General features: G+C 35.3%; 3 protein-coding genes and 1 pseudogene across 7 annotated transcripts; 1 reads left to right on the top strand and 3 right to left on the bottom strand.

Annotated features, from left to right (window-relative positions):
- Window positions 1-498: 498 nt before the first annotated feature.
- LOC104732327 (putative magnesium transporter NIPA2) lies at window positions 499-5656 on the bottom strand. Of its 3 annotated transcripts, none has more exons than XM_087469450.1 (9): window positions 5518-5656; window positions 2632-2883; window positions 2482-2538; window positions 1976-2066; window positions 1728-1888; window positions 1500-1627; window positions 1274-1411; window positions 1086-1178; window positions 499-1001 (listed from the first exon to the last, which is right to left on the bottom strand). In XM_087469450.1, exons 2-9 carry the CDS (start codon window positions 2759-2761, stop codon window positions 789-791), a joined length of 1011 nt encoding a protein of 336 aa, XP_087325576.1. In that variant the 5' UTR covers window positions 2762-2883; window positions 5518-5656; the 3' UTR covers window positions 499-788. The 3 variants fall into 3 exon arrangements, with proteins under 3 accessions (XP_087325576.1, XP_087325577.1, XP_087325579.1); XM_087469451.1 differs by lacking the exon at window positions 5518-5656 and adding an exon at window positions 3406-3543; XM_087469453.1 differs by lacking the exon at window positions 5518-5656 and having other exon boundaries at window positions 1728-1883; window positions 2632-3255.
- Window positions 3926-6316, bottom strand: LOC147936148 (receptor-like protein 48 pseudogene; annotated as a pseudogene). The gene has a single exon (XR_015568657.1). The product of XR_015568657.1 is annotated as a receptor-like protein 48 pseudogene (transcript).
- A 1959-nt stretch (window positions 6317-8275) lies between these two features.
- Window positions 8276-11391, bottom strand: LOC104720416 (receptor-like protein 48). 2 transcript variants are annotated; one of them, XM_087469449.1, is made up of 2 exons: window positions 10473-11391; window positions 8276-10342 (listed from the first exon to the last, which is right to left on the bottom strand). In XM_087469449.1, exon 2 carries the CDS (start codon window positions 10306-10308, stop codon window positions 8533-8535), a length of 1776 nt encoding a protein of 591 aa, XP_087325575.1. In that variant the 5' UTR covers window positions 10309-10342; window positions 10473-11391; the 3' UTR covers window positions 8276-8532. The 2 variants fall into 2 exon arrangements, with proteins under 2 accessions (XP_087325575.1, XP_087325574.1); XM_087469448.1 differs by having other exon boundaries at window positions 8276-11390.
- A 3482-nt stretch (window positions 11392-14873) lies between these two features.
- On the top strand, window positions 14874-16507 carry LOC104719077 (chaperone protein dnaJ 20, chloroplastic). The gene is made up of 2 exons (XM_010436919.3): window positions 14874-15620; window positions 16188-16507. The coding sequence occupies exons 1-2, from the start codon at window positions 15162-15164 to the stop codon at window positions 16329-16331; spliced, it is 603 nt and encodes a 200-aa protein (XP_010435221.1). The 5' UTR covers window positions 14874-15161; the 3' UTR covers window positions 16332-16507.
- Window positions 16508-25230: the final 8723 nt, after the last annotated feature.

Here is a 25230-nt window from a genome sequence, read left to right as displayed (position 1 = left end):
AAAAAGAGTAGAAGAGTCGTGGAAGTTTGTTTAGTTAGGAAAGTCAATTTTGGTTTCACATAAAAATTAAATATTTCGACCAAACTCTCATGTCCCCATCTTCACTTGTCTGCTTCTTCAATCACAACGGAAGATCATCACCAGAACACAAGTGCCCTTTATTATTAGGTCTTTTGTCCGGTCTATTGTTTGGAATATGGCATTAACAAAAAAAAAACTTCTTTATAAGACAAAATCATGTGCCATTTTATCTACAACTCACTAAACTAACCTCTCACATTTTTTTTCTAGGCATACACATTTTGAAGCTATGGCTATTTGGGCTTTTCTTTTATTTGTTAACTGTTCTTCTCATGATCAAATCTCTTTAGAGATTGCTAGGTTGCTAAAGGTCACATTACAGTATACATCGATGATCGATGAAAGCTAGAGACACAAAAAAAGAGATAATGTGGTTACATCGTTCTTCGTCTCAATATCTCCCAAAGTGAAGAAAAATGGTGAAGCTGTGATCTTTAATTATGTGTTTAAAACTTCCTTTATATATGAGAAACAAGACATAAAATAAAATGAAATAACATGAAGCAATCAATCAGCACCCTAACAAATCATTCACTAAACATTCCCTTCTCCAAAAAAACATCATACCCTTTAAACCCAATTGCTATGTTTTCTTACTTTCCACCCACACAAAAAAAAAAAAAAAAAAAAAAGTTATCTTTGAGGCTTTTGTTGCTCTTGTTGCCTCGTTCTAGGCCGTTAGATGATCTACCATCTGACCTATGGGATTATAATATTGAAGGCCTAGTGGAAGTGGAACTGCGACTGGAACCTGAATTTATGAAGACAGGAGTGTCTCTTGGCGAGTGCGTTGTGGAACCGCGTAAGCTGGTACTATTTCCCATGTCTTTTGTCTTGTGGAGGAGAAAGGTTCCGGATAAAATGGTCACAAAGCCACATAGCTCGGTAGCAATTTGCAATCCGCTTTGAGAAGCCCAGTCCTGGACCATTAACAAATGATGATAATGTGTTCATAAATTCGAATCATCTAGTTTATAAACACTTCTCACAAACCACATTTTTACCTTGAACATGATCATGCTAGCTATAATGGTGAACGTTGTAAACATAACGTAGTAAACTGGAGATATGACCGCTGTGTTAAAATTATCCAGAGCCTGCGAGAAATGAATACAAAAGTTGAAAAAAAATTTGTTACTCGAAAAACTTGGAAATGTACCAGTAAAACAAACATTTGTTAATTATTTATTACCTTGTTCAAGTAGTTGATTTGTAGAATGCAACATACGGTCACTACTATGATGAAGATCCATGCATGGAAGTACTTGAACTGGTTCATCCCCGAAAAAGTCAGCTTTATGGCAATTGCTACAGCTTTAACACTCATAACCTAACATGCAACAAAGACAGAGACACTTACTTAAGAATAAGAGAGATCTAGCTACTAAGAGATGGCTCAAGAAAAAATGAGAACATACTGTAAGAGAGCCCATTAAAGAGCAAATCCCAACATATACTATCATATGCGTCTTCCCATAACGTGGCTCGTAGTAGAAGATCAATGTAAGCACCACAACCAAGACCACAGCAGAATACGCAAGGAAACCTGGTTAATACATTCAAACATGTATATCAGTCCAATTAGAGAATCAATGTTGTTTGACAAAATTTTTTAAAAAAACTCTAGCTATTACTGCTATATATACCTGGTTCAGTAGCAAGGTGCCACACTTGCTTGACTGATTCAATGTCTTGCTCATGAGGAGCATGTAAAACAATCGTTGTTGATCCAACAACACAGAGAATGCAGCCAAGTATACCAAACATATGCAACTTCTCTTCCAAAATAAAATGTGCTAGCACTGCGCTGCATACCAAGGTTCTCGTTTTCAGGAAACTACGTTGTTTTACATAGATATAACGGTAAAGAGATAGGCATAGTGGATACAGATACCTGAAAATAATACTGAGAGCTCCCAAAGGTGTCACTAGAATAGCCGGTGCAAATGCATATGCTGCGAAATTGGCTATCTCCCCAACAATCACTATAACAAGTAGGAAGACAAAATTAGTAATCATAACCAAAGCTTCATTTCCATAGATGAAATCCAATAGAATCTTGGATTTGAAATTTTTTTCTATGACTTTACTTGTTCATATCTCCTTCTTATCCCATATTATTTAAAATATATGATGTAAGATCAATCTAATGATGATACTCTTCCAAGCTATCAGATTTCTGTCAGACAGAACCATGATATCTCAATATAAACCCAAAATTTTCAGATAAGACAAAGAGAGACTGTTTCAGTAGTGATAAGATCCAAAACATGTCCCAACCACACAAAACTACCAAAGTCATAACATCTCTAAGCTAAATAGCAAACATGAAAAAGTAAGATTTGCAGCAGAACTTCCCAAAACCTTTATAGAGGGATAATGATCAGTCATCATACTTACTTGTTATCATTCCAGCCCACCACCAAGGTTCATACAAGTATCCATACCCTCCTTCACCTGATCACAAATGATCAACAAGAAGAATTAGTTAAACAATATGTGTGATTTTGAAGTACGTAAAAAAGTTCTGAATATATAAATCAGGAGAACCTGCTCTGGCTCCACTAACACCGGCCTTCTTAAGACCTTGTTTCTTGATGATGAAGCTAGAACCGATGAATACACTCGAAGACACAGCTAAAATGACTCCATGTATATTATCAGGTGACATCTCCTCCATCTTTGATGATCTTTTATAGTACTTTTGCTTATATATACAATTAAAATGTTTTCAGCTGCTTGCTGTTAATAATAATGAAAAGTTCCAGAGAGTTTTTGGCTTTCAGATATAGCTTATTGCGTCTACAAAAAACAAACAAAAACAAAGAAGAATCAGTATATCCACCCTATAATCAAAAATCAAACAAAGAAGATTACTGATTAATTAAGCAATTGCCTCACAAATCCTGGAACAATAGATTCTGACAAAAAAAAATCTTAAGTTTTTAAATAATCTCATTGTGGCTGAAAAATTAAAGACCAGACAAATGGCATAAGTAGATTACATAGAGAGGCCATAGAGACAAAAACACAGATATGTAAGCAAGGAAAAAGACAAATCTTAACACATAAACAAAAATAAATCAAACGATGTCTCAAGAAACAGCTGGGACTACAAAAATCTAGGATCTTTCGAATTGTTTCTGAATTTGCTCAATTTAAGATTAACGAATCATAGAAGAGGATTAAGACCCACAAATACTCGGTTTTTATACGTTACCTTGCCCAAATCAAATCACCAAACGATCACTAAGGAAAAGAAAAAAAAAATAGTATCTGGAAGGTATAGAAGTAGCAATAGAATATTCGAATCGTATCTCAAACCTTTTTCATGTTGTACACCAAAACAAAATCAACAATGTGGAAGACGTGATAAATTGTTTATTTTTCTTTATCTTGGTGATGTAAACGTAATGTGAAAATTTTTAGGGTTCTTTTGTGTTGTGTGGAGAACTGAATCTGAAAAGAAACAAGAAAAAAAAAATGAAAGCAAAGAAGAGGAGAGGAGAGAGAGATTACAGTAGTATTGTGACGAAATTATAGGAAACTTTAGTTATAACTTAATGCACAAACACACTCATAATACAACACAAAAACATAAGAGTTACACACCCATATACAAAACTTTTAAATTTAGACCGTTTCGGTTCTACTTTTATTGTTTTTTTTTTTTTTAGAAATTTTATTTTATTTTATTCTGAAATTTGCTTAGTTAAATAGTACTAATATTTTAAGAAAAAACGAAAAAGTTCTTGACTACCATTCCCAATTGTATAATACAGCGATGCTTTATATCAAAGTTTTCATGCTCTAAGTGTTATATTTTTTTGTTTCTTCGTAACACTTTGGAAGAATTTGTAGATTTTACATATATGTAGATTGAAAGTACCAAGCAAGTGTTGAGAAAGTTTATTACTGCAAGGGGACACAATCTAAGTGATAATGGTGCTTAATTAAGTAAACTAGTGAACGGTCCTCATGAACAAGTCACGTCTATGTGAAGTGAGAATGTGGCCGATGGTGAGTCCACAGGACAAACCAGGTATATAGCCTATTTGCAGCTGCAATCCAGCTCAATACTTGATCTTCTTCTTCCTTCTCATCTTTCTCTTGTGTTGTCTCTTCTTCTCGGTTGCAAATTTCTTGGAGAGGAACACCGCATAGACCGGGATTCCCTGTAAACGATGAGCTATTCTGGCTTTGAATATGAGTGGCTTGTGGTATTGGACCTTCAAGCCTGTTGTAAGAAAAGTTCATCCACCCCAAAAACGTGAGTTTTCCGGGCTCCGGCGGAATTTCCCCGGATAGTTTGTTTTGAGATAGATCCAATGATTGGAGATTGCTCAAGTTTGATAGGGATGGTAGAATATGGCCAGTGAAAGATTCGTAGATTGGGGAAACTCAAAGAACCCTTCAGAGAAGCTATTGGCCCATAGAAATCGTTAGAACGAAGGACAAGTATTTGTAGATAGGGCAACAAACTCAACCAAAATGGGAAGTTGTCCTTGATTCGGTTATCTTCCACGTTAAGAAACTCGAGACGAGTGCAGTTGATAAGAGACTTGGGAAGTTGTCCTGATAACCGGTTGCGACCAACAGCAAGTGATCTCAAGCGATCACTGATAATTTCCTCCGGAATAACACCAGAGAGACTGTTATTCCGAAGATGCAAGATCCAAAGAGAAGAATTGAAATTCTCAAAACACCTTGGAATAGGACCGCTGAAGTTGTTGTTGGACAAAACAAGTGTCCAAAGAGAAACCAATTTGCATATTGATCGAGGAATCTCTCCAGAAAACTGATTATCAGAGCCTATAAAGTAACTAATGGTAGAGTTTGGTAAAATAGTTAGTTCTCCACTGAAGGAATTCTGAGCAATGTTTACATACCCTAACTCTGGAAGACTCCATAGCCATTCTGGTATTTGGCCTTCAATTTGATTGGCAGAGATGTCTAAAACCTGCAAACTGGTTTGGTTTTGTATAAACTTGGGAAACTCAGAAATATTGCAGGACGATATAATCAATTCTGCTATAGGTGAGGGAAAATGGAGAGTGGAACTGATCTTCAAATTAATTCCTGAAAGATCAAGTGACGTCAGTGACTTGAGATGCAAGAAGATGCTGAAATCATTAATAGACCTCCCTGTGTTCCAGAAAGAGAGGCTAAGATCCGAGAGTACAACTAGTTTTGATATAGATCTTGGGATTGGTCCATTGAAACTGTTTTCTCCAATGTATAAGTATCGAAGGTTAGGTTGTGAAGAGATATTCCCAATCTCAAGAGGACCGGTGAAGTCGTTTCTGCTTAGGTCAAGTCTAGTCAGCGAAGGGATCGTGAAGAGAGAAGAGGGAATGGTTCCATAAAATGAATTTCCACTAATCATAAAAGACTTCAGTTTGGAGAGGCTACTCATGTTGTTAGATGGGAGCATACCTTTTAACTGGTTAGAACTAAGGTCGATTGAGATGAGCGAGCTCAAGTTGAGTAGCACACGAGGGAAGTTCCCACTGAGCATGGTCGATCGAAGATCCAACTCTGTCAGCTTGTTTAAATACCCCATCGAATCCGGCAACTGACCGGTGAACTCATTATCAGAAAGATCAAGATTCGTGAGATGAGAAAGATTTCCGAGTGAAGAAGGAAACTTCCCAAAGAGCTTGCAACCACGAAGATCCAAATCCCTCAAATATTTCAGGTTGTTGATGGAATCTGGTAGAATACCCGAGAGATAATTGAAGCTAAGATCTAGGCTTTGAAGATGTTGTAGTCTAAACAGGCTACTATTAAATCTCAAAGGACCGTTGAGATTATTGAACCCGAGGTCTAACTCAACGACCTTGCCTGTCTTAGGATCACAAGAGACACCATCCCAAGAACAGCAATCAGTTGTGTTCCTCCATTTCTCTGTCTTCTTATCGCCAATAATCCCATTGGAATTGAACTCTTGGACATAGAACTCGTTCTTGAACTCCCAAAGAGCATTCCTCTGATCTGGAAGACACAAGTGTTTAGCATGAGAAGAACCAAACACAAGTATTGAGTTTGAAAGGCAGAAGATTAAACACAAGCTCCAGATCATTGTCATCGTCCCATTCTCACTACGAATGCATCATACTTTTCTCTTTGTTTTTTTTTCCGGTGAAAGGGATTTGATTATATAGTTCACATTTGTGGGGAAAGAATGTAAGATAAGTCTCCTTTGTAGACAGCAAGATAAGATATTTCTTTCACAAAGACTATATCATTCCCATTTGTGTGGTGTGTGTTAAATCTTCAAACGCTCTCCCAAATCTTTGTCTTTTATGTTTCTTTACTTCCAAGTTTTCGTTTAGACTTCTTCTTTGCATTACAACATCCTCTGTTTTATTTTTAGAAATGGGGACTTTAACTTGTACGATTTCTTCTAACTCACATAAGAAAATTAAAAATACAGCTAAAGGAATAATATTAATTGTCTTCAACATTTGGATTAACAATTACTATCAAATCAATCAATGTAACGTTTGTTAATCGAAAAAAAAAAAACAGAGTATGTAAAAAACAAAAAAAGCATTATGACACTGATCAATAAAGAGGTTAGTAAGGCTAGTGAAAATACTACACTAACCTCTATAAATTAATAATGTTAGACTATCTTTAGTGGTGGTTGCTTTCCCAAATTCCTTTAATAAAAATTAATAAAAAATACAAAAAGGAGAGAAAAAAGGAAGGAACGTTACTGAAGTTACCCTCGGTAGCAACGTTTCTCGTACATTTTAAACACCTTTCAGTTTTTATTTAGTTAGATATTAAAATATATATAATTTTTTGAGCAACGGTGAATCCGTTCTCTGCTAATGATGCTCTTAGGACCATGACATTTTATTAATTTATAGTGATTATTTATATGTAAAAAACAGAGTATGTAAAAAACAAAAAAAGCATTATGACGCTCATCAATAAAGAGGTTAGTAAAGTTAGTGAAAATACTACAGTAACCTCTATAAATTAATAATGTTGGGACCATGACATTTTATTAATTTATAGTGATTATTTTATAGTGTAATTTACATATATATTTTAATTGTTAAAATTCTTAAAATTATGAATTATGACAATTTTATCAAAATAAAATTAGACTTTCGGATGTTATAAATTTTATGGTTTCGAAATTGAAAATAAATTTGAGATATTATAGAAAAATTCACTTATACGCATGACATACAAAAATTCAAATTTATGAAAAATAATAGCAATTAATGTATTTTAATAGCCTATAAACTATCAAAATGAAATGATGCATATCTAGAAATTGAATCTTTTTTTTTTAAGTTAGCTATTTTATGACATCTTATAAAATATTTTACATTATTAAAATAAAAATAAAAACATAACAATTGTTGTATAGATATAAACTATAGGATCAACTTCAAAAATTTAAAGCATATGTTATATATATATATATATATAAATTTACATGATTATTAATTTATTATTTTACTAAGACCATATTTTACATAAAAAAAATTTAAAAAGTTATTATCTTATTATTTTATCGAATTTTGTTATTTTTTACACTGTAGAACCAATAAAATTTATTAATTTATATTATTTATTAATTTGTAGACTTTTACTGTAATCTCATACCAAGAATTGCAACTCTCAAACTTCAAAAAGGCTTTGACCTCGGTTTACTTTGGTCAACACTTAATTACTTGGTTCTTCGAAACCAGTTACAACTTAACACTATCTAAATATTCCTCATGAACATGATGATGGCTACACGGTCGAAGGAAACTCATCTTACCATTGAGTGTTGAAAGGAGTTGGAAACGATGGTTTGGTGAGCACATCCACAAGAAAATGAAGCTGCATTGCATACATGAAGTGTTTTGACAATCTTTGTTGATCTGTTTCTTTCTCTCGTGAAAAATAGGATTGTTTACGATATGTAATGCAGCATGCAGCAGCAGCAGTAGAATGACAATACATAAAAAATAAACATGATTGCCGCTACGTCAAGAGTAATTAATATCTAGCTCAATGACAATGAATCAGAACCTGCTCTAGCTAAGCTTACACTCACCTTCTTATTAAGACCTTTTTTCTTGATGATAAAGACAGAGTTGTTACCAATCAAGTTTTATATATTTATTGAAAAAAAGAAAGCAAGAGGAAAAGACAGAGAGACGAGAGACCGCATGTAACTAAATTTTTGGAACAAACCACTCTCATTATACTACTCAGTACATTAGAGTACACATACAAAACTTTTGAATTTTGTAAACTAAAGTAAATACGAATTCAGACTAACATACTTCTTCACCATTCACAATTGTATTGGCTTAAATATTACACTTATCCTCTATGACCAAAACTTCTTAATCAAACAAGTGTTGAGACAGGTGCAGGTGATTGATTTATTATTACAAGGGGACATCATCCTCCTTAGAAACGATGTTTTTTTAATCAAGTAAAATAATGAAAGATTCTCATGAACCACTCACGTTTGTATGAAGTGAGAATGTGGCCAATGGTAAGTCCACACACAACACCAGGTACGTAGCCTATTGCAGCTGCGATCCAGCTAAATACTTGATATTTTTCTTCCTTTTCTTCATCTTTCTCTTGCTTTGTTGCTTCTTCTTCTCCTCCGCAGGTTTCTTGGAGAGGAACACCGCAAAGCCCGAGATTCTCTCCGAATGAAGAGCTCTTTTGACTTTGTATCTGAGTGCCTTGTGGTATTGGACCTTCAAGCCTGTTGTAAGAGAAGTTCATCTGTGCTAGAAACGTGAGTTTCCCGAGCTCTGGTGGGATTTTGCCGGATAATTTGTTTTTAGATAGATCCAATGATTCAAGATCGGTCAAGTTTGACAGAGCTGGTGGAATAGAACTTGTGAAACCGTTGTTTGACATATTGAGCACAATCAGTTCCTTAAGTAAACCAATGGATTCAGGAATACCTCCTTCGAATTTGTTTCCGGAGACATCCATGGTTTTGTAAATTGCGAAAACACTCCCAACAAGCTCCCACGTCAATCCTTTAATTGTCATAGTCACTGAGTTTTGATAGTTTCCAGAGTCGTCACGTCCCGCATACCTACTCGGGATAACGTCTACAATGTCTAAGACTGATGACATTGCACTCCAACCAGCAAAGTAATCTGATGGCAAGACTCCACTGAAGCGATTTTCTGAAATATCAAAGATTCGCAGCTTGTTGAAGCTCGAAGACTCTCCAGGAAAATATATTGGCCCATGGAAGTCATTAGAACGGAGAACAAGAATCTGTAGACTGGGCAACGATCTCAACCATAATGGAAACTTGTCACTGATTCTGTTATCTTCCACGTTAAGAAACTCGAGACGAGTGCAGTTGATCAAAGACTTGGGAAGCTCTCCTGATAACTGGTTGCGACCAACATCAACTGATCTCAAGTGTTCACTTACAGATTCCTCTGGAAAAGTACCGGAGATGTTGTTATTGCGAAGATGTAAGACCGAAAGAGTAGTATTAAATTTTTCAAAACACCGAGGAATAGAGCCGTTGAAGTTGTTGTTGGATAGAACAAGTGTATCAAGAGAAACCAATTTGCATATTGCTCTAGGAACCTCTCCCGAGAACCGATTATCAGAGCCTAGAAAGATCGTTGTAGAGTTTGGTAACAAAGGAAACGGATGGTGGAATGTGTTTGAACTTATATCAAGCATGGTTAGTTTTCCACATCTTTGAATAACATCCACTGGTCCTTCAAAACCACTGAACGAATTCTGAGAGATGTTTACATACTGCAAAGCTGGTAGACTCCACAACCATTCTGGTACTTGGCCTTCAATTCTATTGGCAGAGATGTCTAAATAGTTCAAAGTGGTTTGGTTTTCTAGAAACTTGGGGAATTCAGCAATATTGCAGGATGCTAAAATCAAGGTACCCATGGGTGAGGGAAGACTGAGAGTAGAGCTGGTCTTCAAATTAATCCCGGAAAGATCCAAGTAACCAAGTAACAAGAGAGGTGAGAATATGCTTACGTCAAGTGTGCTTCTTGTATTAATATAAGAGAGGTCAAGGAATATAAGAGACTCCAGTTGCAAGAAGATGTTGAAATCGACCATGGCTCTCTCTGTATTCCATAAAGAGAGGTCAAGATAAAAAAGTCCAACTAGTTTCGATATAGACTTCGGTATTGGACCATTGAAATTGTTTTCTAGAAGAGACAAAGTTCCAAGGTTAGATGGTGAAGACATATTCCCAAAGTCAAGAGGACCGTTGAAGTTGTTTCTTCCCAAGACAAGAGAGGTCAATGAAGGAAGCATGAAGAGAGACGATGGAATAGATCCAGAAAAAGAATTTTCAGTAATCCCAAAATACACTAGTTTTGAAAGGCTACTCATATTAGATGGGAGCATACCTTCGAACTGGTTAGAACCAAGGTCGATCCAGGTGAGCTCGCTCATATTGAGTAGCACACTAGGAAATTTCCCACTGAGCTTGGCTGATCCAAGATGCAACTCTGTTAGCTTGTTTAGATGCCCCATTGAATCCGGTAGCTCACCGGTGAACTCATTAACAGAAAGATCAAGATTAGTGAGATAAGTAAGATTTCCAATCGAAGAAGGAATCTTTCCAAAGAGATTGCAATCACCAAGACTCAATACCCTCAAATATTTGAGGTTGCCTATGGAATCTGGTAGAATACCCGAAAAATTATTCGAGCGAAGATTAAGGCTGTGAAGATGTTGTAGTCTAAACAGGCTACTATCATATCTCAAAGGGCCATTGAGAAAACTGTTCATGAGGTCTAACTCTACTACCTTACCCGTTTTAGGATCACAAGAGATACCGTCCCAAGTGCAGCAGTCAGTGTTGTTCCTCCACTTCTCTGTCTTCTTATCACCAACAATCCCATTGGAAATGAGTTCTTGGATATAGAACTCGTTCTTGAACTCCAAAAGAGAATTCTTCTGGTCTGCACGACACAAGTGCCTAACATGAGAAGCCAAAACAAGTATCGAATTAGAAAGGAACAAGATTAAACAAAAGCTCCATATTCTCATCTTCCCCTGACTACAAGAATGCAACATAATTTTTTCTTTGATACTTGTGTATTTTTTTTTTTTTTTCTGTGAAAAAGGAAACGAGTGGTGGCTCTAGTAATCCGATCGTCTCGTACATTCGTGGAAAACAACTTGTGGTGGCTCTAATAATCATAATGATCTAATAATCATAATGATCATAAGGAAACGAGTGGTGGCTCTAATAATCATAATGTTTTTTTTTTAAAGTTATAAACTTAAAGGGTAACAAACTATTTATTGGTTTATTATCTTAGTAATCATTCGCTTGCATTACGTACACTAAGAAAAAAATGAACACCAAATTGATTACGAAAGCATGCACTAATCAAACATCTTTTATTATAAAAATAATTGGTTTCAATAAAATTATCTTGATTTTAAAGATTTGTAGTGTGAGTTGCAAAGCATTCAAACTAGAAGAAAAAAAATCTAGTATAAAAAGTAAAAAGTTCAATTACAGGAATTTTTATTTTAAATAACTCTACTACTGCTAAGAATAAAACTAGAAAGGAAATTAATTGCACTCGTTTTTACAAAAAAAGTTAGAACTCAGTTTTATCCGGTTCAATGGTTCACCGGTTTTTGGGTTTTTGGTGGGTTAATATGATTTTTTTACCGGTTCAATTTTTTTGGTTTTTGATATTAACCTAACCCGGATATGCTACCGGTTCGCAGGTTAACGTGGTTCGATCGTCGGTCCGGTCCAGTTTTGAAAACATTCAAAACAAGTAAAGCTTGACTTAACAAGTCTTCCACGGAGAATATAAATTTCCAAATGAACAACGACAAAGTCAATTTAAGTCTCCTCTTGGAAAAAAGTAACCCATGAGGTGTGGGGTTACCGTAGCACAAAGACTCTTTTGATTATTCAAAAGCGCAAACGCAATTTCCTCGGCTGTATGGTGAGCTAGTGGTGAGAGCTAATCGATTGCCTCTTAAATAACTTTAAGTAATAAATAAGATTTAAAATACCTAAAATACTTTAGATTAAAATACTGAAAGATTGTTGTAGCTAAGATATAGGCCATGAAGATGTTGTAGTCTAACAGGCTATTATTTTATTCAACGGGCCATTGAGATAACTGTCCTTGAGGGCTAACTCTTAGGATTACAAGAGATACCATACCAAGAACAACAATATCAATGTTGTTCCTCCACATCTCTGTCGTCGTATCAGACTTCATCTTGTCGGGTTCTTGGACATAGAACTCACTCTTAAACTCCCACAAGAACCAACCACAAGTATTGAGTTAAGAAAGTGACAAGATTAAGCACAAAGTCTGTATTATCATCTTCCCCTCACTACAACAATGCATTATTTGTTTTTTTTTTTTTTTAAGTGATGTTGATGATTTGATTAATTGCTTCCACATGATCAATAATTTCCAAATAAATGGTCAACTCTACAAAGTCAAATCTTCTCTTGGAGGAAAAAATATATATTAAAAACTCAATACCAGGTGGTGTCTTTGACTATTAGGCAGCTGGTGCGAAACGATTAATTTGCTATCAACATAAACTATATATCGAAAGACAAGTAACATTCGGTCAGTCCAAAGAACTCTCTAAATGGACTCGTGGAAGTATAGTAGCTCAAGCCCAGCAAAATGGGATAAGGATTATTGCCAGCAGCTTAGGCCACCGAAGCACCGCCTAACATTGTGTCACCAAAACTCATGAGCACGAGAATAACGGAGAGAAATGAAAACAATATAGTATCTATCAATAATAAAAGATGAGTTTGTTAGCACAGTCTCGTCAAGTTGCCTCTCCACTTTATCCCCTTTTTCCAAAGATTTACATTTTTTATCATGTGATCGTGCTATTTTCGTTGTACTGATTTCATAAGTATGCTTCATTAAATTTGTAAAACCTAAAATTAAACAATTTTATTTTTAATTAATATTTACATTCTTAGCAAAATAAAAATGAGAAATGAAAACTTAAAAGTGAAATTTTCAAATCAAACATAATTCTTTTATTTTATTCGTATGTTTTAATATTCAAAATTTAAAATATATTATAGACATCTTTGATTATAAAATTTCTTTGATAATAAAATCTTAAGTTCTTATGTATTGAATTATTCGACAATTACAATCATTTTAAAAATTAGTCAATCAATTCGATTCTGATTACTTTTCTGAACAAAAAAACATAAAAGATAATGATATATTTTTTTCCCTTTCTAAAATTTCATAGAAAAATATATATATTTTTATCGAAAAAACTTTTTGAGTTTGTATCTCCGGATGTCGAATATGTGCATATAGTTTGAGTTTTGTCCTTCGATGTTGAATATGTATAATTCGTTTAAAGTTTATTTGTGTTCTTTAATGTTAGATATATATATGTGAGTAGTTTGCGTTTGTGTCATTTGATGCTGAATATGTGTACCGAGTTTGAGTTTTTGTCTTTTGATGCCAAATATGTGTAATTAGTTTGAGTTTTTTTATTTTTATATAGCAAAAGAGTTTGTAATCTGTTATCCTGATATCGAATATGTGTAAATAGTTTGTTTTTGTATCATTTGATGTTAAATATGTGTAACTAGTTTGAAGTCGAATATGTGTACTTAATTTGAGTTTATTTGTTTTCTCTGATGTCGTGTAATTACTTTAAGTTTGTGTCTTCACTTGATAAATATATGTAAGTATGTAACTAGTTTTAGTTTGTGTCTTTGGTTGCCGAATATGTATAAGTAGCTTAAGTTTGTATTTTCTCATCCTGCATATGTTTCACTTGTTTGATTTTTGTGGGGTTTTTTATATCTAATATATGTAAACTAGTTTGAGTTTGTGTTTTGTTTATATCGAATATGTGTAACTAGTTTGAGTTTCTAATTAGTTTGAGGTTGTGTTAGCTGATGCAAGATATGCGTAATTAGTTTGAATATGTGTTTTTCTTTCTAAAATTTTATAAAATATGTTTTTATAAAAAAATTATATTAAAAATCATTAAAAAATAATAATTTACACAAGTTTTGGCATAAATTTTGAAACTTCGATAAAACTTAGATAATTAATATTTCCTTTATCTCAATATACACAATTTATTTATTTTTAGGTTACAACTATTTTTAGTAATTTGAAATCTAATTCACTTAAAAGGTTCAGAATGATAAAAATTTTAGCAATTTAGATTCTAATCCACTTGCAATTTAACGGATAGCGGAGGATGAATTCAAAGTTTGGTCTTCCGCATATGATGAGATTTTGGGGATATTCCCAAAGGAGATTTATGGATGGTTCTTGCCAGAGAGTATTTTGGGGGTGAATAGGCATTTAATGAATTATAGATGTTTTGTGGATGGGTCTTGGAAAGCGACAGACCAATATACTCGTCGCGGATGGTATTGTATCTCCTATGTCGGGGAACCCCAACTATGAGAGCAACCAACCTCTGTCGTAGTTTTTCATCCCTTCACGCAGAGGTTGAAGCTCTGGTTTTGGCAATGAGATATATGATTAGTGCAGATAATCAGAATGTCGTCTTCCTAACCGATTATTCTAATTTGGTGAAGATGGTGTCTTCGCCTTCTAAATGGTCTGTCTTTAAGATTTATATGAATGAGATTGAACTTGATAAAGATGAATTTACCACTTTCTTTTTAGTTTTGATTTCATATTTGTAAAATGGTATAATGGATAATCTGGTACGACATATACGTTCAATTTCGCATTTAATCACTTAGTTTTTCTTTCCAATTGGTTCAGCTGATCATATAATTACAAGTATTTATAATCAAAGAAAATGAATCTTTTGGTATTTTTCACTAGTAGTTTATTTTCTCCTAATTAAATAAATTTCTGAAGTTTCAAGTCTCAAAATGACGGCTACCTCTCGCATTAAACTACAATGACAAAAATACCCTCTCAAATCAATAGATTACTCCTCAACAGTCTCATCTACCTTCACACCTCTCCACAGTTCCCAACTATTACCATTCCCTACGTTATACAATCCACAATACTCAAAACTCCAAAAAACCAAACAAACCAAAAACAAAACCCTACAAAACAATGAAGTGTTGTTACAAATCATCATCAATCCTCTCAACCAATCACCACCCATTCCTCTACAAACAACAAGTCTCCTCTCTACCACCGTCACCAGCTTCGCTCCCATCAACTCTCTCTTACCCAACCCGAACCCGATTCACATCCACCCGGATCCAATCTCGTCTCATCCACGACGACCCAGTAAAACAAACACAGGACCTAACCTTCTACGATCTTCTCGGCGTCACCGATTCAGTCACTCTCCCAGAGATCAAACAAGCCTATAAACAACTTGCTCGAAAATACCACCCGGACGTATCTCCACCGGATCGGGTCGAAGAGTACACGGATCGGTTTATCAAAGTTCAAGAAGCTTACGAAACTCTCTCTGATCCTCGCCGGAGAGTTTTGTATGATCGTGATTTGTCTATGGGGTTTTCATTCTCTTTCTCCGGTCGACGACGTAACCGATACGATGAGGTAATTTTTTTTTTTTTCACAATTCTAATTAATTTCTTTTGTGATAGGAAAAAAAAACAGAACCATAGTTTTGGTTTATGGTTAAGAAAATTTAAGAGTAGTGAACTAGTTTAGTTCTGTCTCATTCATAGATTTATCCATTGATGTTGAGTTGTTTGATTTGGATATTTTCTTTTTGGTTACGTATATGGACAAATATGTGTGTGTAGTATTATCCTCAATAATTCTCGTATTATTATTCTTTTATTTTTTTGGAATTTTAGAGATTTACTCGGTAGATTCGAGAACCATTTGTGTATTTGTTGTGTGTGTATCTTTGTCGACAGAACTGACCTTAGGGCATTGGAGATGACCTTATCTTTTTATTATGGTCCCAATGCTTTGTTGACGTATGTGTCGATTGAAAAATTGTCCATTTTTATATTATTTATTAAAAGGTATGATTAGTGGAATAGAGAATGTTGACAAAATGAACTCATTTGATACTTTAGTTGGTAAAACCATGGGTCCAAAATGTTGATTTTATGTTTAGTTTTTTAAATGTAAATGTGAATGTTGTGATTTTAGGAAGTGGTGGAGGAAAAGAGTGAGTGGAAGGCAAAATGGCAAACTCAGCTCTCAGGGCTAAGGAGAAGAAGCAATCAGAAAGATAATGATAACTCAATGTCTTGGGCTGCTAGAATGCGTCGTCAACGTCAAGATTCTTCTTGACACACAACAACACCAACCAAGTCTCTCTAGTCTTCTTATGTATAGTCTTTTTGATTTGTTTGTGTGTAATATAGAAAAGCATAGCAACAAATACCCCGCAACTTTGTATATATAATATATGAATAAACTTTTCTATGTGCCTATGCTAATCGGCAAGCACATGAAATAGATATAAACCAATGAATTAAGTAAGATGTGGGCAAGTCTATGTGTCTTGCTCTTGACTCTGGGCAAGATGTGGGCAAGTCTTGCTCTTGATTCTGCATATTGTTTTCCTTTCCTATTGTTTCCCCATTGCCATTAAAGAATAAATCAGAATTATGATTTAGCAGCGAAAGAGAAGACTGAAATCCTCCGCAAAGTTAGCGAGAGTATTGTTGTTGCCTGCTTGTTGTGCCTTACGAGAACAATTCATTTGATGAATTGCTCTTAAATTCCTTTCATCAAATCCCCTTAGTGATTGGCTATAAGGACATAAATTGTTCTCTGTGATACTAAAGAATAACTCTTCAACTAAGGCTATAACCATAACTCTATGAATTAATATATATATATATATATATATATATATATATATTTCAATTCTAAATTAGTATTTCGCTTCAAAAATTTATGAATAGTTAAAATTAATAACACTAATAAAATATTATATTTTTGATGTTATTAATTTATAAAAGTTTTACTGTGAATGATAAACTAATGGTTAATAGTATATATAAAAATAACATAGCTAAAATAAATGTAAATAGATTATTTAAAGATAATTTAATCGTAATTTCATTTTAACATAAAAACAAAAATAGAGAGATTTTTACCTTACAATAAAAAAAATATAGAAACGATAAAAAAATAATCCAACTGGTATTTAAGGTAAACACAATGTCGTAAACACTTTATTTACATACGTTTTACAACTGCCTTCCTTATATTCTATTCACATGTTCAATGCTCATTTTATACATCCGTTTCTACTACATGTTATACTTATCAATCTGATTTCTAACCGATAACCAGGTCGAGAATGATTTTTAATGTAAGATTATGACAATGTAACATAAACTCTATAAATTAATATCTTGATAAATAAATAAATATTTTTCTTTCATACTGGTTTTTTTTATCTTAGTTTATATGTCAATAAAATTAATAACTCTAATAAAATATTATACTCCTGATATTATTAATATACAGAGGCTTTACATTGAATAATAAACTAATGGTTATACATTGAATAATAAACTAATGGTTAGTAGCGTATATCATAAACGTAGACTATTAAAATAAAAATTTACCCTAATTTTGTTTAAAAGAAAAAAATTACACTTTTTACCTTAAAAATAAATGTAAATAGAAATGACAATAATCCATCCGGTTTTTAGATAAATAAATTGTCGTAAGCATCTTATTTTCGTATGTTGTATAACCACTTTCTTCTATCTTCTATTCACATGATAAACGGTTATTTCATCCGTCTGTTTCTATTATATCTATTACATCTGTCCACCCAATTTGTAACAGACGGATATTGGAACCTTCAAGAGCTTTAGTTTGTGTCACCAATCAAACTCCAAAGGTAACCGCCTCCAACCACTTTTTCTGATCACTTTCTCCAACTAAATCCATGAATGTTTGAGAGATTTTAATGGTTTCTAGATTATATATTATAGGTTTTAGATTTAAGATTTTTGTTTTTGGTTTTTGCAAAATAAAACTAAAAGCAAATGGAAAATTAAATATATATATATATATATATATATATATATATATGTTTTGTACAAATAATCTCAAAAATCCATTGAAATGAGATTTTGGATTTTGTTAATAAATTAGTAAAATCTTTAAGAATCTAAATTTTCTAATTCTTGAATGGTTAAAAAATGTATTTTTGAAAAATCTAACCAAAAACCATTTCAAAAACCAAATCCATTCAAACCCTAATTTTTTGTGTAACTCCCTAAAAATGGTTATACTCGTATTAGTGTATGGAAAAATATGTTACTTCAAAATTAAGTGAAAATAGACCAGATTGACACAATTTTGGGGAAAAATTGCTCGATTGACACCCTCTCTTAGGGAAAAACTAGAATGACACAATTTTGTGTTTAAATTACCAAAAGCCCAATTAAAATTGAAATAGGAAATAAAAATTAATTCCCTTCAATAAAACTGAATAAAATCAATTAAAATAAAATCACTTATATCAAAAAATCTTCTCTCAAAAACCCGACAATAGTTTTTTTTAGAACAAACCAAAACTTTGTTTCTTCCGCCGGCGAAGAAGAGGATTTACAGCCCAAAAGAAATCCCAATCAGAAACAGCTTCCGCCGGCGAAGAAGAGGTGTTATCACCGGTCTTCACTCTTCCATCCAGAAATAACCGTCTTTGTAGTTGGGTCGTTTATTCCGCCGGTGAAATAAGAACCCTAGTGGCTTCGGTGGTGGTTGATTATCGAACTCGGCGCCAACGTTCTTGAATCCCTCGGCATTGTTACACCCTTTGATGTGATCATGGATGGAGCTAAGGAGGAGGAGCTTGTCGCTGAGCTTGAACCTGAAGAACTAGTAGCTGAGCTTGAACCCGAAGAGCTTGTAGCGGAGGAATCATTGCTTGTACCTGAAGGACCAATGACTAGAGCAAAAGCTAAGAAGCTAAAAAATGCATTAAATGAGCTTATTCAAGAGCTTATGGCTAAAGAGAGCGTGAGAAAAACTATTGGGGATGATACTTATCAAGTCCAGCCTACTTTGAGCCTAATTCAAGTCCAAGAAAGCCCAAAATAATCACTTAGTTTTGTGGTCAAAGAGGAGTGACGAAAATAGAGTTCAACTCACCTTGGGAAGGACACTTTGGGAAGACAAACTTCTAGAGTTGAATCTTCATTAAACTATCTATCTTTATTGTGTTTTAGTTTCAAGAATAATACTTGGCTTTGTGACCAAGTTTTCTATCTCTATATAAACTCATGTAATCTCACTTGAGAATCATCAACTAATTTTCCTTTTCATTTTAGAGTCTATCTCTTTGTTCTTTGTCTAGAACATTTCTTTGTTTCTTGGTGTGTAATATCCAAGCAATAACCTCCTTTTTTTGGACTAGTGTGTCATATCTAGCAGTGATTAAAGTTGGGAATATCAGCAGCCTTCCGCAACTGCTGTGCGACCCCTCAATCCATCAAATCTCCCTTGTTGCACCTTGCACCTTAGCGAGTTTCTATCCTTTTTAGTCCGGCTGAGTGATCCTCGAATTTTGGGCGTATCAAGTGGTATCAGAGCCACTCAACCGGTATTTGTCTGTTCATCTTCTCATCTTCCATTTCTAAATACTTCTTCTTCTTTCTATCTTCAATCTGGGTCATCTCCTTACCTAGGCCATTTCTATTTTCAAAAAAAAAAAAACAAAAAAAAAGCAAAAAAAAACAAAAAAAAGCAAAAAAAAGATTTGCATTTGGCTAGGTGGTGGAAGAGAAATCCTGATGGCTGAGGAGAAATCCAGCCTTGGAGTGGTTAAAACAAATTTCACAAAATCCTCTTGTCTTTCTATCTTCCTTCTTCCCTTATTGCTTGCGAATTTCATTGGGTTGCTTGGATTTGTTATCTTAGAACTTATGGAGAAAGCTCTTGAGTGACCTACCCAAATTGAGAGAAACACTTGAGTGTGTGAGGATTTTTTATCTGCTAACTTTTCGTGTTAAGTTTTTCAGGAAACCATGGAAAGTGATGGAGAAAGAGATCGGCCAGGAAATTCTGTCGCTGGGCTATCTAACTTGCAAATGAGGGCATTGAATTACATTATTACTAACCTTATGAATACATGTCTTGAAGAACTACACCAGAGGCTCGACGAGATTCAGAATAGCCAACAAACCCGTTCTAGACCCGCAGCCAGGAGAGAACGTTCAAGGAGGACTTACCAGCCCGAGGACGAAATTGAAGAAGAGGAGTTCCATGAAGAAGATGATAAATCCATCAACCGACCTAGACGAAGTCATAGAAACCGTGATCAAGGTGATGTTAATCCTTTTGGTACAAGAAATGACAATTTAGGTGGTTTAAAACTTAAAATTCCAACCTTTGAAGGTAAAAATGATCCAGATGTTTATCTACAATGGGAAAGAAAAATAGAGTTAGTGTTCGAATGTCAAAATTTCTCTGAAATCAAGAAGGTTAGGTTAGCAGCAACTGAGTTTATAGGCTATGCTATTAACTGGTATGATCAAGTTTTGACTCACAGGAGAAGGACAGGTGGAAGACCAATAGTTTCATGGGATGAGCTCACTACCTTGATGAGGAAATGGTTTGTGCCGGCTCATTATCACAAAGATCTCCACCAAAAACTCAGACGCTTGCTTCAAGGAACCAAATCTGTGGAGGACTATTTCCAGGAAGTGCGATTCTAATCGAACAACAAACCAAGAGGAAGGGTTTCTCTAAACCTTCTTTTGCTCCAAAACCAAGTTATCAAGATAAGGTAAGTCTTCAACCCCATCAAATTCAGTTTTTAAGACTAATGCTCCTGCTCATCTTGATAAAGGAAAGGCAGTCGAGACCAACAATCAGGCTAGGGATATTCGGTGTTTCAAATGTCAAGGACTTGGACATTATGCCAACAAATGTACGAATCAAAAGGTAATGATCCTCCTAGACAACGGTGAAGTGGTGTCCAAGGACGATAAAGAAAAAGAGGAAGATCTCAGCCAATCTTTGATGAAGAGGAAGAGCAGTTTGAATATCCAACTCGAGGACTTCTGGTCACTTGGAGATCATTGAGCGTTCAACCTAAGTCCAATGACCGAGAACAAAGGGAGTTTCTCTTTCACTCTAGATGTTTAGTTAAAGATAAAGTTTGTTCTTTGATCATTGACGGTGGAAGCTGTACTAACGTTGCTAGTGAAACTCTTGTTTGGAAGCTTGGACTTGAGACAAGACCTCATCCACGACCTTTTAAACTGGAATCGTTGAATGAAACGGGCGAACAATACGTCAGGGAGCAAGTCATGGTTCCTTTTACCATCGGCCGATATGAAGATGAGATCATGTGCAATGTCCTTCCCATGGATGCAAGCCATATTCTTCTAGGACGACCTTGGCAGTTTAACATGAGGGCGATACATGATGGCTACACCAACCGGCATTCTTTTGAGCATAAAGGAAAGAAGATCACTCTGGTTCCTTTAACTTCGTTGGAGGTCCATCAAGACCAGGTCCAGTTGAAAAAAAGTCGAGACAAAGAAATTAGACCAGCAAAACCTTAGGTATCTCCTAAGAACTTTAACTTCTTTGTCAAAGAGAGTCAAGTAAGGAAATCTTTGTACTCTCAACAGCCATTGCTTTTGCTTGTGTATAAAGAAACACTAATAGCATTTTCTGACCTTGCACCGGAACTCCCGAGTGATTTGATAGATGTTTTGTAGGAATTCTCAGATATCTTTCCAGAAGAAAACCCTAACGGTTTGCCGCCAATAAGAGGTATAGAACACCAAATTGATTTCATCCCATGTGCGTCACTTCCAAACCGGCCGGCTTATCAAACCAATCCATTGGAAACAAAGGAAATTCAAAAGCAAGATTGGAGAACTTCTTGAAAAAGGTTACATAAGAGAGAGCCTAAGCCCATGTGTTGTACCTGTTCTCCTTGTGCCTAAGAAGGATGGCTCTTGGCGCATGTGTGTAGACTGTTGTGCCATCAACAATATTACGGTAAAGTATAGGCATCCAATCCCTAGGCTTGATGACATGCTAGATGAATTGCATGGTTCTTCTGTTTTCTCAAAAATAGATTTGAAAAGTAGATATCACCAAATTCGCATGAAAGAAGGTGATGAATGGAAGACTGCATTCAAAACTAAGCTAGGATTGTATGAGTGGCTTGTCATGCCTTTTGGCCTTACTAATGCACCTAGTACATTCATGCGTTTGATGAATCATATCTTGCGATCTTTTATTGGTCATTTTGTTGTTGTCTACTTTGATGACATTCTTATCTATAGCAAGAACCGTGAGGAACATAAGCTGCATTTGAAATATGTCTTAGACGTCCTTAGGAAAGAAAGGTTATTTGCAAATCTTAAGAAGTGCTCTTTTGGAACAGATCACATGGTTTTATTAGGTTTTATTGTAGGTGCTGATGGACTCAGGGTGGATGAAGAAAAGATCAAGGCCATCCGTGATTTGCCTAGCCCCAAAACTGTTGGAGAGGTAAGGAGCTTTCATGGGCTAGCTGGGTTATACTGGTGGTTTGTTCAGAACTTCAGCACAATAGCAGCTCCACTCACAGAGGTAATCAAGAAGAATGTTGGTTTCAAGTGGGAACAAGCTCAAGAAGAGGCGTTTCAGATACTTAAAGGGAAGTTAACTCAAGCGCCTTTACTTACACTTCCGAATTTCTCCAAAAATTTTGAGATAGAATGTGATGCCTCAGGAGTGGGTATTGGTGTTGTGTTGATGCAGGAAAAGAAACCCATTGCCTACTTCAGTGAGAAATTGGGAGGAGCTACACTCAATTACCGCACTTATGACCAAGAGCTATACGCTTTGGTTAGGGCACTCCAAACATGGCAACATTATCTTTGGCCAAAGGAGTTTGTAATTCATACATATCACCAATCCTTGAAGCACCTCAAAGGCCAGCAAAAGTTGAACAAAAGGCACGCTCGTTGGGTTGAATTCATTGAGACATTTCCCTACGTCATAAAATACAAACAAGGTAAGGAAAATGTGGTGGCTGATGCCTTGTCTAGAAGGTATGTTCTTCTTTTAGCTCTTGAGACTAAGTTGCTTGGTTTTGAGTTCATGAAGCAATTGTATACAACTGACCAGTATTTTAAAGAGATTTATAGAAAATGCTCTAAAGTCGCTTATGGAAAATATTATCAAATGTCTGGTTTCCTATTCTTTGATAACCGTCTTTGTGTGCCCCAATGTTCTTTGAGGGAGTTATTTGTCAGGGAATCACATGGAGGTGGACTGATGGGACATTTTGGAGTAAAGAAGACCCACAAAGTGGTTCATGAGCATTTCTACAGGTCGAGCTTAATGAGAGATGTGGAAAGAATATGTGGGAGGTGTGTCACTTGTAAGCAAGCTAAGTCTAAACTTCAACCCCACGGTTTGTATACTCCTTTACACATTCCTACTGAACCTTGGACTGATCTGTCAATGGACTTTGTGTTAGGATTACCTAGAACCAAGAAAGGTAGAGATTCTATCTTTGTAGTTGTTGATAGGTTTTCTAAGATGGCACACTTCATCCCATGTCACAAAACTGATGATGCTACAAACGTTGCTGAATTGTTCTTTAGAGAAATTGTGTGATTGCATGGCATGCCTAGAACTATTGTTTCTGATAGAGATACTAAGTTCTTAAGCTATTTCTGGAAAACTTTGTGGTCTAAGTTAGGAACTAAGCTGTTGTTTTCAACTACTTGTCATCCTCAAACTAATGGACAAACCGAGGTAGTGAATAGACTTTTGTCTACTCTTTTGCGTGTTATCATTAAAAAGAACATCAAATCTTGGGAAGAATGTTTGCCTCATGTTGAGTTTGCATATAATCATTCAGTTCATTCTGCTACTAAGTATTCTCCTTTCCAAATTGTCTATGGTTTCAATCCTCTAGCGCCTTTGGATCTAATCCCTTTGCCTTTGAGTGAAAGAGTTAGTATGGATGGAAAAAAGAAAGCTGGACTTGTTAAGCAGATTCATGAGAAAGCTCGACTCAATATTGAAGCAAAGACAAAGCAATATGAGAAACAAGCAAACAAAGGAAGACGTCATCTAGTGTTTAAAGTGGGAGATCTAGAGTGGATACACTTGAGAAAGGAACGTTTACCATTAGAAAGAGAGTCTAAGTTAATGCCACGGGTCGATGGTCCATTCGAAGTCTTGACAAAAATCAGTGACAATGCTTACAAACTCGACTTGCAAGGTAAGTACAAAGTGAGTTCAACTTTTAATGTTGCTGATTTGGCTCCATTTGTGGCAGATGATCCAGATTTGAGGTTAAATCCTTTTCAAGAGGAGGGGGATGATGTGATCATGGATGGAGCTAAGGAGGAGGAGCTTGTAGCTGAGCTTGAACCTGAAGAACTAGTAGCTGAGCTTGAACCCGAGGAGCTTGTAGCGGAGGAACCATTGCTTGTACCTGAAGGACCAATGACTAGAGCAAAAGCTAAGAAGCTAATAAATGCATTAAATGGGCTTATTCAAGAGCTTATGGCCAAAGAGAGCATGAGAAAAACTATTGGGGATGATACCTATCAAGTCCAGCCTACTTTGAGCCTAATTCAAGTCCAAGAAAGCCCAAAATAATCACTTTGTTTTGTGGTCAAAGAGGAGTGACGAAAATAGAGTTCAACTCACCTTGGGAAGGACACCTTGGGAAGACAAACTTCTAGAGTTGAATCTTCATTAAACTATCTATCTTTATTGTGTTTTAGTTTCAAGAATAATATTTGGCTTTGTGACCACGTTTTCTATCTCTATATAAACTCATGTAATCTCACTTGAGAATCATCAACTAATTTTCCTTTTCATTTTAGAGTCTATCTCTTTGTTCTTTGTCTAGAACATTTCTTTGTTTCTTGGTGTGTAATATCCAAGCAACAGCCTCCTTTTGCTGGACTAGTGTGTCATATCTAGCAATGATTGGAGTTGGGAATATCAGCAGCCTTCCGCAACTGCTGTGCGATCCCTCAATCCATCAAATCTCCCTTGTTGCACCTTGCACCTTGGCGAGTTTCTATCCTTTTTAGTCCGGCTGAGTGATCCTCGAATTTTGGGCGTATCACCCTTTGAGGTATTAAAGCTTTCTTTTTTGTGAAATTATAGTTTAATCATAGTTAGTTAGTTTGGTCAGAGTGATTATAGTTTTTTTTTTGGTCGATTTTTTTGTGGTTTGAGA

The sequence above is a fragment of the Camelina sativa genome, chromosome 10 (genome assembly GCF_030686135.1).
Source record: "Camelina sativa cultivar CO46 ecotype springtype chromosome 10, ASM3068613v1".
Classification (NCBI taxonomy): Eukaryota; Viridiplantae; Streptophyta; class Magnoliopsida; order Brassicales; family Brassicaceae; genus Camelina; species Camelina sativa.
This window is presented reverse-complemented; position numbering and strand designations above follow the sequence as displayed.